Here is a 15,518-nt window from a genome sequence, read left to right as displayed (position 1 = left end):
CAGATACAATTGGACTCAGTGTGTTTTCAATTATATGTATGATAGATGATGATGTGATTTCATCAATGTCCAAAAATTATATAATTATATATGGCTGAAGAATTGTGTCAGGTTGCCAAGGAGTGGATTGAGACAGTTCATTGTGCCAGCCTGGCCGATAAACACAAGTGGGAATAATTGGTGGGCGAAGAGATAAATGACTTGGTGAGCCTCACCTTTCTTGTTTCTCGCTCTTTAATTATCAGACCAGTGTGCAGCTGCCTTGCTTGTTCTGTGCAATTTAAACAGCACACTACCTGTGGGACGCCTAGCCTGTGGACTGTATCACTGTAAGTTGAGGTCCCTTTAAGACCACAGGATTGAAATTTACATCCCCGGAGCTGAGGACTGACAGTTGGTGACCTGCCTTGCTGTTTGCTGCCTGTGCTGGGATAGCCTAGCTCTCTCTACAGAGGACTAGCTGGCGGCCCTCAAGACTTGAAGGACTGCCAGTTCTCACAACTCTCTCACGGGAGTGAGTTGCACTGAGCCATTTGTACTGCTTTGTAACTGTTCATTTCTTGTGTTATATATCTATCTGTATATAATTTAACAGTTCCATTTCTTGTTACATATCTACCTTTATAAATATATATATAATGATCAGCAATCTGATTTTCTCTCTCTAGAGAACCTTGTCTAATACAGGGGTTGAACAACCCTTTCACAGGGGTCCGGGCCCCTAAGACCATCAGAAAACACATATTTGCGATGGTCTTCGGAACCAAGACACTGCTCCTCTATCGTCTCCAGGTGGGTCTACCCACCTGCGTGCAGATAAGCCCATATGCGAGAACCGGGTGTGAAGACTGTTACCCACTCTACACCATGCTTCAAGACAAAATTTCATTTATTTGTCATTAGAAATATTTCACAATTACATATTTTGTGATTAATCACTATGCTTTAATTATGTTCAATTTGTAACAATGCAATTGCGTAACATCAGATATTTATATTGATTCTAACAGTAGCAAAATTACAGTTAAGAGCAACGAAAACAATGTTCTGGTTGGGAGTCACCACACCATGAGGAACGGTTTTCAAGGGTGGCAGCAATAGAACGTTGAGAACCACTGGTTTCCACCAACCCAGAAGGACCTCCAAAGAAAAGCCTCGGGATCTGGTTCAAAAAGGGCCAGCCTTGAACGCCCAAAGGACCAGCTCTCCTCCTCGCCATGTGTGGGGTTGCAGTCATGGTCCACACAATGCAGAATGGTGAAAGTACTGGGTCCTTTAGGAAAGTTTATGTAAGAGCCTAAAGTATGAATGATTGGCAGGAAGCCCTTTATTAATGGGGGCGATTCAGAAAAAATCTAGAGATTATAAACTGTCCGAATACTATGTGTATTGAATTCTGCTCTATACTCATTGGCAGCAAGTCCAGTCTGATCCATAAAAATGAAACAGGGCAATACAGCATTCCCCCAGTTCCTAAATGCTTCCTCCCCCCCTACTACCATGATCCGAATTCTACCTTGCAAGTCTGGATAGAGCAGAGGTTGTACACTGGTCCAGATAGGAGCTGGAGGCACAGGGAATCCAGGGCGGACGATACCTTCAGGACCAGGGGTGTGAGGGTGATACTGGGAGAGTAGAGGGTGAGTGGGTTGGAAAGGGGGAACCGATTACAAGGATCTACATGTGACCTCCTCCCTGGGGGTTGCAGAACAGAAAAGGGGGTGGCGACACCGGATAGGGCAAGATATGACAAAATTATAATTTATAAATTATCAAGGGCTCATGAGGGAGGGGGTAGCGGAGAAGGAGGGGAAAAAAAGAGGACCTGATGCAAAGGGCTGCTTAAGTGGAGAGTAAATGCTTTGAAAATGATTAGGGCAAAGAATGTACAGATGTGCTTTATACAATTGATGTATGTATATGTATAGATTGTGATAAGTTGTATGAGCCCCTAATAAATGTTTTAAAGAAAAAAAACAACGAAACAGGGCAGAGTAGAACTGCTCCAGAGTCTCCAAGACTATCTCTACTGAAAGTAGACTGCCAGATGTCTTTTTTGTTTTGTTAGCAGCCCATGGCTTGCATAACACATGCACCACCAGGACTCCTCTGTTGTATAAACAAACCCACCCACCACCACCACCATTATCAGAGAGGGAACATGATGCAGACCACCCCTCATCTTTCTTCCATACAGGGGGGTGTTTCCAACTGCAAGACCTTGCAGCGAACTGCAAGACCCGCAGTGCCACCAGGCCTCCTCCTCTGGTCTATAGCCTTAACCCTATTGCCATTCAGGGCCTGGTAACTACTGCTAACACACAGTCCATATCTGGGACAAAAGAAAGGTTTCTCCCTGGATCAAATATGTGAGGCGGCTGAAAAAACATCCATGGGAAATTTTTCTATCATCTTTTCTATTTTTCCAAGAATTTTTTAAAGGCCCTCTCAGAAGTATGGCACTCTGGTGTCACGATGTTAATAGAAAAGTCGCCAGCTCTGTGGGAGAAAAATGTGGCTTGCTACTCACTTTAAGATTACAGACTCTAAATGATTAAGAAAAAAAAAAAAAAGATTAGTTTCAGAAACCACCAGGTGCAGTTCTGCCAGATCTTGTGGAGAGGTCACTATAAATCAGGATTGACTGAGTGGCAGTTTAGTTTTTTACAGCATCTTATCTACCACCATTCAATTTTTCTTTCAAACCATTTTATTAGGACATAATGCAGACACCATCATATTATTCAACAGTTGTCACCACCACCCAACTTTTAAAACCAATTGCAAGCTACAATTTGGGTGATTTTTCATTCTTTTCTAGATTTTGTATTACAATGCTCTAGTGAAGAGATGTCAGGTATGAGCTCTGTAATAAACACATGGCTAAATAATGTTTCAAATTACATCTACATTTGCAAAGTACAGAAAGTACAAAGGGTCCCTTGGTTTTCATATGAATTCTACCTTCTCTGTGACACCGGGAGTCTCTTCAGTGAAGACTGGGGATAAACAGCTGTTTTAAATTAGATTTCAAGTCACTTAGTTTTGTGTTACACTTAATTTTTATAATATATATAAAAAATCCGTACTTGAAAACTTCTAAAGAATATAAAATGTATTCAAGCGGTGCTCATTATGTCCGATTTTAATTGTGAAACTAGAAAGATCTTCAAAAATTAGTATTAAAAACTATGATTTTTTAGTGCGATTTTCCCAAGAACTTCGTGAAGTCCCACATAAACCTTGGTTACTATTACTATCTCGAGAAGGGCCCCGAAAAGGTAGCGTTGCAACATCAAACTAAATTCAATGTAAATCATAGCATTTCGATTATCATTTTGAAGAGGTGGCTGGCTCTTTCAAGAAGCGTTGACAGTTCAACACCTGAAACGCAAAAGATAATCAAATCACACATCAAGCTCGCTGCTGCTTTTAAAAGGACACATGTGTTACAGCCAACCTTCCTCTTCATTCCACAGGTTCACTGGATCTTAAACTTTGTCCAATTTAACAAATCGCGGGTCTCCACAATTTTCTCTCATCTCAACTACTCACCCCAGACAACAATGCAAATGAGTATTTTCTGAATTCCTCCTGAGAGTGAGTAGCACTCATTCTTAGAAAAGTTTTGGTCGAGAGGTACAAGACTCAGAAGCTAAACCTCAAAACTAATTTCCACCTATTTATTCTCAAATAGGTTAGCGGGAGCTCGATTCTACATTTTCCCCACCTTTTGACTTTCCTTAAAGACCAAAAAAAAAAAAAATTACGTTTCTAAAAATTAGCAGTTCAAAGAAAAGGGAGGACACCGTTTTGGAATTGCAAATGTCTTAGAAACCAAGTACGGAAGTATCCGCAGCCTCTCCCAGCGGAGCTCCAGGTGCGTGGCCGCCGGCGTTTACGAAGAGGCGGGAGGCCCGGTCTCCCGCCGAGAGCTGACGGCCCAGTGAACGGAGAAAGCCACGGGGCTCCGCAGCCGACGGTTAGCACCCCGCTGCTCAGGAAACAGCCGTCGACGCGCCAACGCCGAGAGCCTCCGGCAGACCCGAGCCCCCGGGGAGCAGTCAGACTTCCGATCCCGGCCTCCTCCTCCCGCCCACATCATTCCCAGCGAGACGAAACTCGACAGCCGTCTCACAAGCCCATGCGGCCTCTAGAACGCGCCGCGGCAAGCACACCAGGGGAGTGAAAGCCGGCTCTTCGCCCGTGGGGAAAATGGCGCCCGTCACCCTTTCTGCCTCCCGGGTGATCACAAGGGCCAGCCTCCCTCCCTCGCCACAAAATGGCGCCTCACGCTGCGGCCCCTGAATCGGCATAATTCCCTCTTCGCGGAGGCGGCCTCCGACTGGGATGAGCGGCTCTGCCAACCAGTCAGACACAGAAGCTTTGATTCCGTACTTTCGCTGAGCCAGTCAGGCGTGGGCTTTTAGGCTAGGTGGTGCCGTCGTTACGAGAAGAGGCGGGGCTTCGGTGGTTTCCTTTCGCGTCGGCTAAGTCTGGTCCAATGGCAAGCAGGAGACGTCCAATGAGTGACGTGTCGCCTGCCCAATGGAGGCCGGGGGCGGGCTTCCGGCAGGCTATGCGGATTGCGGGGCCCGGGGGCCGGGTGGCTGTTTCCTGTCCTGGTGCATGGTGGTCGGACGAAGGAATTGTTGGAAAATTTTCTCGGAGGTTCGTATATAAATGTGTTTTTACCCAGTGTGCATTATTCTCCGCCCGGCCGCCGCCCTCAGCGCGGCGGCGCGGGCCCGCTCGGGCCCGGGCTGCGGCCCTTGCCGCGAAACCCCCGCTGCAGGCCCTGCCTAGCGTACGGCCGGCCGCGGCAGAGGCGGCTGGGCAGAAGCGGAGTTTATTAATAACCCGCGGCCGCCACTCCGGGGCGGCGGAGCCTGTCCGCCTGAGGACGCTTCTCCCCCTCCCCCCGCAGCTCTGCGCGCTGCTCCCCGACTGTTCCCCTCTGGGGACCGCTGGAGGGAGGGAGGGAGACGAGGGAGGGTGGAGCCCGCGGGAGCCCGGCGGCGCTTCTCCGCTTGACCTCCACGCGGAGTGAGGCCCCGGGCGCCCATGGCTGCCTCGGCGGAGCTCCTTCGGAGAGGACTCGGGCCCACGGGCGGCGCCAGGCCCACCTGGGGCGCGGGCCGCAGGACCCCTGTCTGCAGAGCGCACCCAGAATTTTCACCTCCCTGGATCGTGCACAGATTACTTCTTCCCAGACTTGTCTGTTTGGGGGACTGCTAAGACCCAACATCGGATACTAATAATTGGCGATTTTTTTTTTCATTTTGGATAGTCAGTGACACATTTGTAACATTTTATTGAGCCAATGTAGTGAACCCTTTTCCCTCCCCTTTTGCTTTTTAATACTGAATCCCCGCCTCCCATTGCTACATTAACAAAGTTAAAATTAAAAAAAGTAGGAAGAATACCATCACTAAATGTACTACTTTTAGTAAAAGCTTGACTTTGAAAGTGTCTATCCAGTCTGATTTGTAAGCATGTAGTGAAAAGTCCTAGGCTCAAGATTGTGGTCGGCTTGGCCCTGAGTCTTAATAGGTGGTACATGTGAGATGTATATATACTTTTTCCCCCCTTCGTGCTGTGTTAAGTTTAGGAAAAAGTGGGACAAGCAGATCATCCACAAACTCCGATAACTAACTTGATCCTGATTTAATTTTATTTTGAATCGTTTTAGTACATATGAGTGTGAATTTTGTCCATTGGTCTTTTGAAAGAAAAGTTTATTGAGCTATGCACGTGTGTTAACATCAATTACTTAGTTGGTATTCACAGATTCCTAGTGATCTTATAGGACAGAGTAGGTTTCAGATACTAAATCTTTATGGGAGTGTTGAAAGCCTCATCTTTGAGTCAGAATCAACTAGGCAGTTGGTTGGGTTTATTTTATTCATAGAGCCGTGTAACTGACCTCAATCCAATTTAGAACATTTGTCACCCCCAAAAGAAACATACCCCCACCATTTCAACTCTACTTTCTGTCTGCAGATTTACCGGTTCTAAATATATTATGTGGTTTTGTGCTCTCAGTATGTTTACAACATTTAGTCATGTTGCATATAACACTATTTCTTTTTGGTGCCGAGTATTTCTTCATATGGGCATCTTATTTCTCCTTCAGTTGGTGTGCATTTGAATTGTTCTCACATTTTGAATGTTGTAAATAATGAAGCTGTGGTCGTTTCCATGCAAGTTTGGAAACCACAAAAGGCCCTGCACTCAGCACTTACAGTACAGGTCCAAAGTCTGAGCAGTGCTACGGGGAAGCCGTGGAGGGTGATATGATAGAGAATTGGGGACTGGTGGTAGAATGGGGTCGGAGAACTTTTAGGACACCTGACTTTCTATTAGAAGGGGGGAAAGTGTTTCTATCAGACAGAATGTTATGCAAAAGCCGCCTAGCAGGAGCATCCGAGTGTTTCAGGACCTCCAAGATCAGCGTGGCTGGGTTTGCATTAGGAAGGAGGGTGATCAGAAAGCACTCTGTAAACATGTGTTGTGTTGAACTGTTGGTATTTGTTGAACATAAAATCATCAGTGTCAAATATTCAAAGATGCATAAAATGCATTGTCACCATTAGAAGGAATCTAGTCTACTTGGGCAGACTGGAAGTCGATGTTTAACAACTGCTCAGAGAAAAGCACTAGATTTCAGGAGTCCGGAGCCTTTAATTTTAAAGACAGAGTTATGTAAGCCTCACTTTCAGCATCTCAGATGGAAACGAGCATTTGTTGCATACCCTCTGAGCCCTTGGGGGTTTATATACATAATTTCTTTTAATCCTTGTAAGACCTCTCAGGTGTGCAAGAACCCATGATGGTGCAAGGAGCTGTTGAGGTTGATTCAACAGTCCCTCGACCCCTCCCCTCCCCTCTCCCCCTCCTCCTGACCCCCTTCCCTCCATTCTCCAGTGGCTCCAAAGGGAAAAACCTGGCAGTCTGCTTTGGAATGGAGCAGCTCTCTGTTTTATGGGGTCACTGTGAATCAAATTCAGCTTGATGGCACCTAACAAAAACAAGGGGCTTGCTAGCCCCTCTTCCCCCTCTTTTTCAAACATAGGACACTGAAGCTTGGCAGCAGGTAAATTGCTCAAGAGCCAGGCAGGATTGGAATACACAGCTCACAAGTGAATTATGGGTACGACTATGTACAGTGAAACCTCGGATGATAAAAACATTGCATGGCAATTCAGAGTGGCCTGGGCTACAAGCCAAATAACAGCAACTGTTGTGAGGTCCAGGAGCCCTGGTGGTATAGTGAGTTACTCAGTGGGCTACTAACCACAAGGGCTAGACTCTAGAGCAGGGCTCCTCAAATGTTTTAAACGGGGGGCCAGGTCACTGTCCCTCAGACCTGTTGGAGGGCCAGACTTTAGTTTAAAAAAATATGAATAAATTCCTATTTATTCACACTACATATCTTATTTTGAAGTAAAAAATGGAGCAAAAACACCTGGCTGGCGGGATAAATGTCCTCGGCGGGGCACACGTGGCCTACGGGCCGTAGTTTGAGGACCCTGCTCTAGAGGTTTGAATGCACCAGTGGCTCTGTTGGGTAAAGATGCGTTTTTCTACTGTTGAAAACATTTATATTCTTGGAAATCCACTGGGGCAACTGTACTCTGTTCATAGGATCACTATGAATTGGAATCCGCTCAATAGCTGTGAATTAGAGCAAATTTAGTGCATGTATTTTAATTATAGTTACTAAAAAGAAACCCTCAAAACCAAACTCACTGCTGTTCCCTATAGGACCTAGTAGAACTGCCCTGGCTGGATTCTGAGACTGTCTTTATTGGAGTAGAAAGCCTGGTCCTCCTCCTGCCGAGTACCTAGTAGTCTTGAACTGCTGACTTTGTGGTTAGCCCAGTATGTAACCACTACTCCCCCAGGGCTCCTTTAAAAGTTGCTAATTTTCTTTCAATGATGAACACAGTACTGGTTAATTTATTTTTATTTTTAAAATTAATATTTTTTAATGTACGTAAGTTTATGTCATGGAAACCTCCTTAGGCATGGGTAAACCAGGATGGTGGTTCATTCTACCAAGGACCTTAGTAGAGTCCAGATTATGAAATTTTGACAAGACGGAGAAAATGAGAAACAGGTTTTGCTGCCGATTCTTGCTATGGGTTTTAAAGCATTTGGATTGTGCTGTGCAGAGTAGATGGAGGGCAGTCAGAGTGGATTAAGAAACTGATATAATAATCCAAGAGGGTGATGGCCTATCCCAATACCACTGAGTCAGTTCTAACTCATGGCAGAATGGACTTCCCTAAGATTTTCTGAGCTGTAAGCTTTACAGTGGCAGGTTGCCAAGGCTTCTGTCCTTGGTGCCACTGGGTGGTTTCTTTCAAATCACTTCTGACACCTTTGGATGCTGGTAGCAGGAATAAAGGCAGTCTGCTGAGACAAGGGAATGACTTGACAGATACTTAATGATATGCAGCACTGATTTACCTGATTATAAATTTCAGAAAATGGTATGTTGCTGTCAGGTGCTGTCAAGACTGTTGAGACTCAGCGACCCTAAGGGACCACTGTGGTATGCTATCATGCTTCTCTCACTCTGTAGAAATTTAACTGCATACTTCATTATGCAAGGACACATTCACAGTTGCTTAGTGAGGAAGTAATTGCAGAAGCAAAATCCCGAAGTAAGTAAGAGGAGATAAGGTCCACTCTACACTCAGTTAAATGAGTGAATCATCAAATGACAGCTTCCCTCCTTTGGTGTTTTATGGGAGATTTGTGAGGAATTCAGGGAAGCAGCAAGAATTAGTCTGTTACTTGCCATGTAGCCTCAGTTACTCAGCAGTCGGTTGCTCCTTTGCAAGATCCCTGTTTCCTAGTTGTCCCTGGGGTGTGTAGGGGTGTGTGTTTTTCTTCCCTTATGTGAACACACATCATCAACTAAAAAGGCAGAGATTTACCACACAGTTTCTCCATTGATGATCCCTGCAGTGCCCTTGACAGCCTCCTCTGTGCCAGACTTTGCCCGTGGTTCATTATTAAAGTGCATGAAATTGACCACCTTTCATAAGGTGGCTCTTCCTAAAGATTTAACAGATGCAGTCATGTCTACACCACTAGAGAAGATGGTAACAGAACCAGCTGTTGGCTGTTTGTGTCTACAAAAGCTATCTGTATAGTTTTCCGTTAGACTTGATTTTTCAATAGGATGGAAACCACAGTTGTTGAAGCTCTCCTAAAGAATTCAGCTTTCAGAAAAGAGGTAACTTTCGCTTATTGTGGTTATGTCATTTACCGGTTAATGCCACATGTAGCTATAGTTACTTGGCAATTTGTGAGTAATTGAATGAAAAAGACAAATGCTACTTAGTCTGAGTTACCGTACCATCACGACATCAGTGACCTTGTAATCTAGATAAATGAACACTATTCATCTCACATCAGGGGAGACCTGTCCCCTGAGGACAGGGTAGAACTGCCTGTTTGGGTTTGCAAGACTTAACTCTTTACGAGAATAGAAAGCCTCATCTTTCTCCCTTGGAGTAGCTGATGGCTTTGAACTACTGACCTTACAGTTACCATGATGCCACCAGGAGTCCTAATTTTCTAGGCACTAGACTCACATAAGCATATCCTGCCCATTCTCCAAGAGAAGAAAACATAATTAGCGAATTAGTAAGTATATGTGGCAGGTCCAACGAAAAGGACTTGTAGAAATACCAAGAGGAAAAGGGTGTGTCAGAGTTGGAAGAGTTGGGAGGTACAATTTAAAATGGGGTAGAGGGTAAGAGACAGCAAAATGCCTAGGATGTTTGAGGAAACATGAAGATAGCAGATAGCTGAAGTGAATGAGGCAGAAGAGTAAGGAAGGGGGAGATAAGATCCCTGATATCATAGGCCCATGTAAGGATTGCTGGATTTTGTTCTGTGTGAGGTCACCAGGTAGTAGAGAGAAGAGAAAGGTACAATCCAGCTTTTCAAAAGATACCCTGTTGTGTTGAGTAGATACTGTGGGGAGGCCAGTCTTGAAGTAGGGAGGCCAGCTGAGATATTTTTGCAGTAATGCAAGTGAGAGATGATGGTGGCTTAGATCTGGGAAGTAACGGTGGAAAGTTGTGAAAAGTGGCCCGGGTAAGGATCATATGCTGAGACCTAGCCTCACCTGTGGATGGATAGTCTGTGAGGAGCTTGAACCATGTTCCACTGCAAGGGCTCTAACCATGGAGATTTTAGAAATGGTACAAAGCTAGTAGGCCAGATTTGCCCATGTGTATAATAACATAGTGTGGAATTATGAAAAGCATGCCTAGAACGTAGATTGATATTACTAATTTGTATCAGTGCGACGTTGACTTATTCAAATACTGCTTCGCAATGTTTTGTGGTTCTTACAGGTTCTCTATTAGAACTTTTATTTCTTAAACATCATTCTTGGGTCTCAAGTGCCTATATTTTTCTCCCAGGTAGAAAATGTTGCTAGCCCAGATAAATCGAGACTCTCAGGGAATGGCAGAGTTTCCTGGAGGAGGAATGGAGGCTCAGCACGTGACCCTCTGCTTGACAGAAGCAGTGACCGTGGCAGGTGAGCAGTCTTTTTTAAAAGAATCATCTACGTCTAAAATTGTGTTAGTCGGTAGACTAGAGAAACAAATCCATAGAAACTCTTATGTGTATGAGAAGGAGATTCATATACAAGAGCAATTGAACAAAAAAAAACAAGAGCAATTGAACATTGAGAAAACATCACAGCCCGGTGCAGATCAGTCTGTAAATCCAATATTAGCCCATATGTCCAATACCAATCTATAAAGTCCTCTTCAGACTCACAAAACACATGCAATGAAGCCAAATGCAGGAAGATCACAAGCCAGTGTGGAGAAAGTCCTGGGCTCCAGTGGCGTTGGAAACATCTCATCGCTGGCAGGGGTCTCTGATCAGGGTGGGTCCCTGTTTTCTTGTCAGCTGCTATGTCTCCCAGGGTGTGAGCAGATAGAGAAGTATCTCCTGTCTCCCTCCAAGGAGGAAGTACCAGATTTCCCAGAATTCTCAGAAGAAGGCCATGCCCACACAGAGGCCTCATTGGTTATGCTCTATCTGATTGACAAGCTAGACTCCACCCCTACACGAATCCTCAAATTGACAAATGATTATGTATCTACCACAAAAATGACCATTTATCTTAAGGAAAAATGAGAACTTATCATAACAAAGCCTGAAGTATTTCTCTAAGCAGTTTTAGCTAGGGTTGAGTGCTGGATGCAGTAGGGTAGGGAAATAAATAAATTAAATATCTTATATTTCTGTCTATACTTAATACTTGTTTTTATATATATTTGATGCTAAATTACATTTGACTGTATGTTCAACTATCTGCTGTTTTTAGTTCTCTAAAATTCATAATTTTAAACTGCACATTTGATGATTATCTAACAAATATTTTTTTCAATAGATGGTGATAATTTAGAGAATATGGAAGGTGTAAGCTTGCAGGCAGTAACACTTGCAGATGGTTCCACTGCTTACATACAGCACAATTCTAAAGGTATGTGCCTCCCACACAGCCGTCCGTCTGGTTAGTGCCAGTGACTTGAAACCTCAGAATTGAAACCTCTAGCCCTTGCCAGTCTCTCATCAAAATGTCATTTTAAGTAATTTTAATTGAACTTAAACTTTATTTTGATAAGGTAGAGATAACCTTTGAGATATTGGAAGTTTATCAAAATTAGCCAGCAAAAGCAAAGCCAAAATTAGCCATCTTCTGCTGTTTTTACTTAAGGTTTTGTAACACTGTCTGGGAGCCAGTGTTTATTTTGTCCTTGGTTTTCGTGGAAACTCCTGAGCACATGCATAAAAGGAAAAGAGGTTAAAGCCCCACGGGTGAGAATGACACTGGGCCGCCCAGACCTGTCCATCTTCCAGCTTTGGTTGTCCTGTGGTCAGCATCACTTCCTCAGGGGCTGTGAAAGTGCTACAGTATTCCCACCCACATAGCCTGTTGCGGTGCACTCCACGAAGTGAACATGGGAGGGGAGGAAGGATGGCTGAGGGGGGACTTTCTGTTCTCTGTAGGATCACTGGATGTATTATTGAATTGCCTCAGAACATTGAGGAAGAATCAAGATGAACATGATCTTAAGTCATGTATGTTTTTATAGTCGTTATCATTTTGAAATTGTATAAAGTTAAATTTTTTGTTTGTGATTATTTATTGGCTTGAATCTTACGTTTCAGAAGGAAAACTCATAGATGGCCAAGTCATTCAGTTGGAGGATGGCTCTGCTGCCTACGTTCAACACGTGCCTCTACCGAAAAGTGGTCAGTATCTACGGTACAACACAGGAGACCCTCCTTGATGGCTTATTTCTCTGTCTGCTGCTTTCTGCTCTTGTATTAGCGAAACGATCCAGATTTCTAGTCTTCCTTCTGAAGGAATTGAAATTTTGTCTCATAAGATAAAGGAAAGTAAATTATTTTGTCCTTCTCAATATAAATGGGCAAAAGCTCATCGTGAATTTTCCTAATCTTTGAGCTGAACCTCCATGTTTCTTGCATCGTCCAACTCGTCTCACCCCTGATATATATTTCTAAAATAAATATTCTAGGTTTTTGTTTCTTTAACCTTTTAGGCACTTAGATCAGCTTTATTGAAAATAATTAAATATTCTTCTTTTTTTAATTGTAAATATTTGTTGGTCCCAAGAACTAGTAAAACTAAGTGTAGATTGTTAATATGTGTGTAACGGCGGTTTGTTGACTCTGTTGCTGCTAAGTGAATTCATCAGAATGTGCGTAGAAAATGAGATCTAAATGCCAACCTCCTTCATGAGCAGGGGACAGTCTGCGGCTCGAAGACGGCCAAGCCGTGCAGTTAGAAGACGGATCCACTGCATTCATCCACCATGCCTCCAAAGGTAAGGACGGCTCCGGAGAAGTGGCGGCGGGTGTGGCACAGATGAGACCTGCTTTAGCAGCTGACAAGTTAGCCTATCAAGGAAGTAATTGTACTTGCTCTCTGATATACACGATGGCAGAGTTTGGCGTGGCTTTTGGAAAAACTTTCTGAGAATTTTGGCTCTCCAGCCAACCTAATATTCCTGGAAGATATCAAGTATAGATTATCTTTAAAATATGAAATTACAATCAGAAAGTATAAAATAAAATATGAAATTAGACATTTGAGAGTTAAATTATTATTTTCTTCCTTTTAATTATAATTTCTTTTTTTGCTGTTGTCCTTGATTGCATCTTTTTTTTTACTAAGGTCCTTTGCCTGTTGTGTTTATCTTTAATTAAAATTAAGTGAAGTTTTTTAAAAGATCTGGATTGAACCAATGAAACACACAACTTTCCTCTAGTTCTTTAATGTCTTCTCCCCCCCCACTATCATGACCCCATTTCTGCCTTACAAATCTGACTAGATCAACATGTACACTGGTACAGATAAGAGCTCACAACACAGGGAATCCAGGACAGATAAACCCCTCAGGACCAATAATGAGAGTAGTGATACCAGGAGGGTGAGGGGGAAGTAAGGGAGAAAAGGGGAACTGATCACAATGATCGACATATAACCCCCTCCCAGGGGGACGGACAGCAGAAATGTGGGTGAAGGGAGACAGCAGTCAATGTACGACATAAAAAAAATAATATTTTATAAATTATCAAGGGTTCATGGTGGGGTGGGGGGGAATGAGCTGATACCAAGGGCTCAACTAAAAAGAAAATGTTTTGAAAATGATGATGACAACATGTGTACAAATATGCTTGACACAATGGATATATGTGTGGATTGTGATAAGAGCCCCCAATAAAAGTATTTTAAAAAAAGATCTGGATTAAATAGCCAAATTCAAACCCAAGCGTGAAGCCACTGCTGTCCAGTCAGTTCTAACTCAGTGACACTGTTGAGCAGCATAGACCTGCTCCACCGGATTTCTTTCAAGACTGTGGTGTTTTCAGAAACAGACTGCCATACCGTTCTCTCACAGAGGGGCTGGTGAGTTTGAACCAGTGACCTTATGGTTAATAGTCCAGTGCTTCATCTGTGGCCCCATCAGGGAACCTTGAAACAAATGAACAAAGCCCATCGGCGGCAAGTCACTACCAACGCACAGCTGCTCAGGATAGGGTCTCTGTGACTAGATCTTTTGTGGAGCAGTTGGTGTTTTGAACCACCAACCTTGTGATTAGCAGCCCAGTGCTTATCCCTCAGTACCACCAGGGCTTCTTTAAAGCAAAGACCCCAAAGTGTTCTTGTTTATTAACCTTATGTTAGAGAACCAGGGTTTGAGGTGGATTTTGCCTAGGAGATAAAAGCGTAGCTCTGTAGCCAGATTATCTGCCCGCAGATCCTGAGTCATCTGCTCTTTCGGCTATGTGACCTTTGTGCCGATTGCTTAACCTCCTGTACCTCGTTTCATCACCACGGCATGAGGATTAGAAGAAGCAACCACAAGAACACGAAACATGTAAAAGCCCTTAAAACCCTGCTGGTCACCAAATAAATGCTCGGTAATGGTAGCAGTTGTGACTTGTGGAATTGACTTGATGGCGACAGCTTGGTTTGCTTGGGGGAGTTATTACTTATAAAGTATTTTAGAAACACTGTTGATGTAAGCTACCACCTTTTTTTTAGCAGTTGGAGTACATCGTGTTCATTGTAGTTGCTAGTTTTATTATTTCACAGGACCCCTCTACAGCATTATACTGTTAAAAGGTTGGACTACAACTATTGGCAGAGTTATTGAGAAGAAGGAAAAATGTAGACTTCAGAGTCATATTGAACTGAATTCAAATTCTGATTTTTCTACATATTGACTTTACCTGTTGAATGTTTACTTTTTTACTTTCCCATTCCTAAGGAAACTGATTAAATTACCCAAACCCTACTGTGTCTGTTTGTACAATCTGAGTGGTAAATATACCACCTCCCCTCACAAAATTTTTGTGTGGTGTAAATAGATTAATCCATGTAAGGCATGCCATCTGATGCTTGTAGCACACATTCCGTAGAAGCTCCTTCCCTTCCTCCTGTAAACGCGTAGCCATGTGTCAGACGGTAATAGCAGTTTCTTCCACTCCCTTAGACAGCTATGACCAGAGTGCATTACAAGCCGTTCAGCTGGAAGATGGTACCACAGCTTACATCCACCACGCGGTGCAGGTCCCCCAGTCTGACACCATCTTGGCAATTCAGGCTGATGGCACCGTGGCAGGTCTGCACACTGGGGACGCCACCATCGACCCCGACACCATCAGTGCTTTGGAACAGTACGCAGCAAAGGTACGTTTGCTTTCTCATCGGGTTATAGCCGCATTCTAGAGAGCCCGCGAGGTCAGGAGTTCTCCGTGGAACACAGAATGCCAGGGGACAAATTCCAGACCAGAGATGGAATGAGGGAGAGGCTGAAAAGGGCCTCCAAACCTAGGTTACAGAGAAAGGCGCTCTAAGAGTAGTGAGATGTAAGTCGTGACCAACTGGTCGGTTCAGGGAATAGACCAGAAGCTCCCATTGCTGTGCTTAGCCCACC

General features: G+C 43.9%; 1 protein-coding gene across 2 annotated transcripts in view; it reads left to right on the top strand.

Moving 5' to 3' along the window:
* Positions 1-4,551: 4,551 nt before the first annotated feature.
* ZNF143 (zinc finger protein 143) overlaps positions 4,552-15,518 on the top strand; it is a 40,495-nt gene continuing 29,528 nt past the window's right edge. For both annotated transcript variants that reach the window (XM_075546094.1, XM_075546092.1), the window contains exons 1-6: positions 4,552-4,671; positions 10,452-10,570; positions 11,438-11,530; positions 12,220-12,303; positions 12,819-12,899; positions 15,075-15,271. In XM_075546094.1, coding sequence (XP_075402209.1) covers positions 10,459-10,570; positions 11,438-11,530; positions 12,220-12,303; positions 12,819-12,899; positions 15,075-15,271 — 567 coding nt within the window. In that variant the 5' untranslated portion in view covers positions 4,552-4,671; positions 10,452-10,458. The remainder of the gene's footprint in view (positions 4,672-10,451; positions 10,571-11,437; positions 11,531-12,219; positions 12,304-12,818; positions 12,900-15,074; positions 15,272-15,518) is intronic.

This window comes from Tenrec ecaudatus, chromosome 4, assembly GCF_050624435.1.
Source record: "Tenrec ecaudatus isolate mTenEca1 chromosome 4, mTenEca1.hap1, whole genome shotgun sequence".
In the NCBI taxonomy this organism is placed as follows: Eukaryota; Metazoa; Chordata; class Mammalia; order Afrosoricida; family Tenrecidae; genus Tenrec; species Tenrec ecaudatus.
This window is presented reverse-complemented; position numbering and strand designations above follow the sequence as displayed.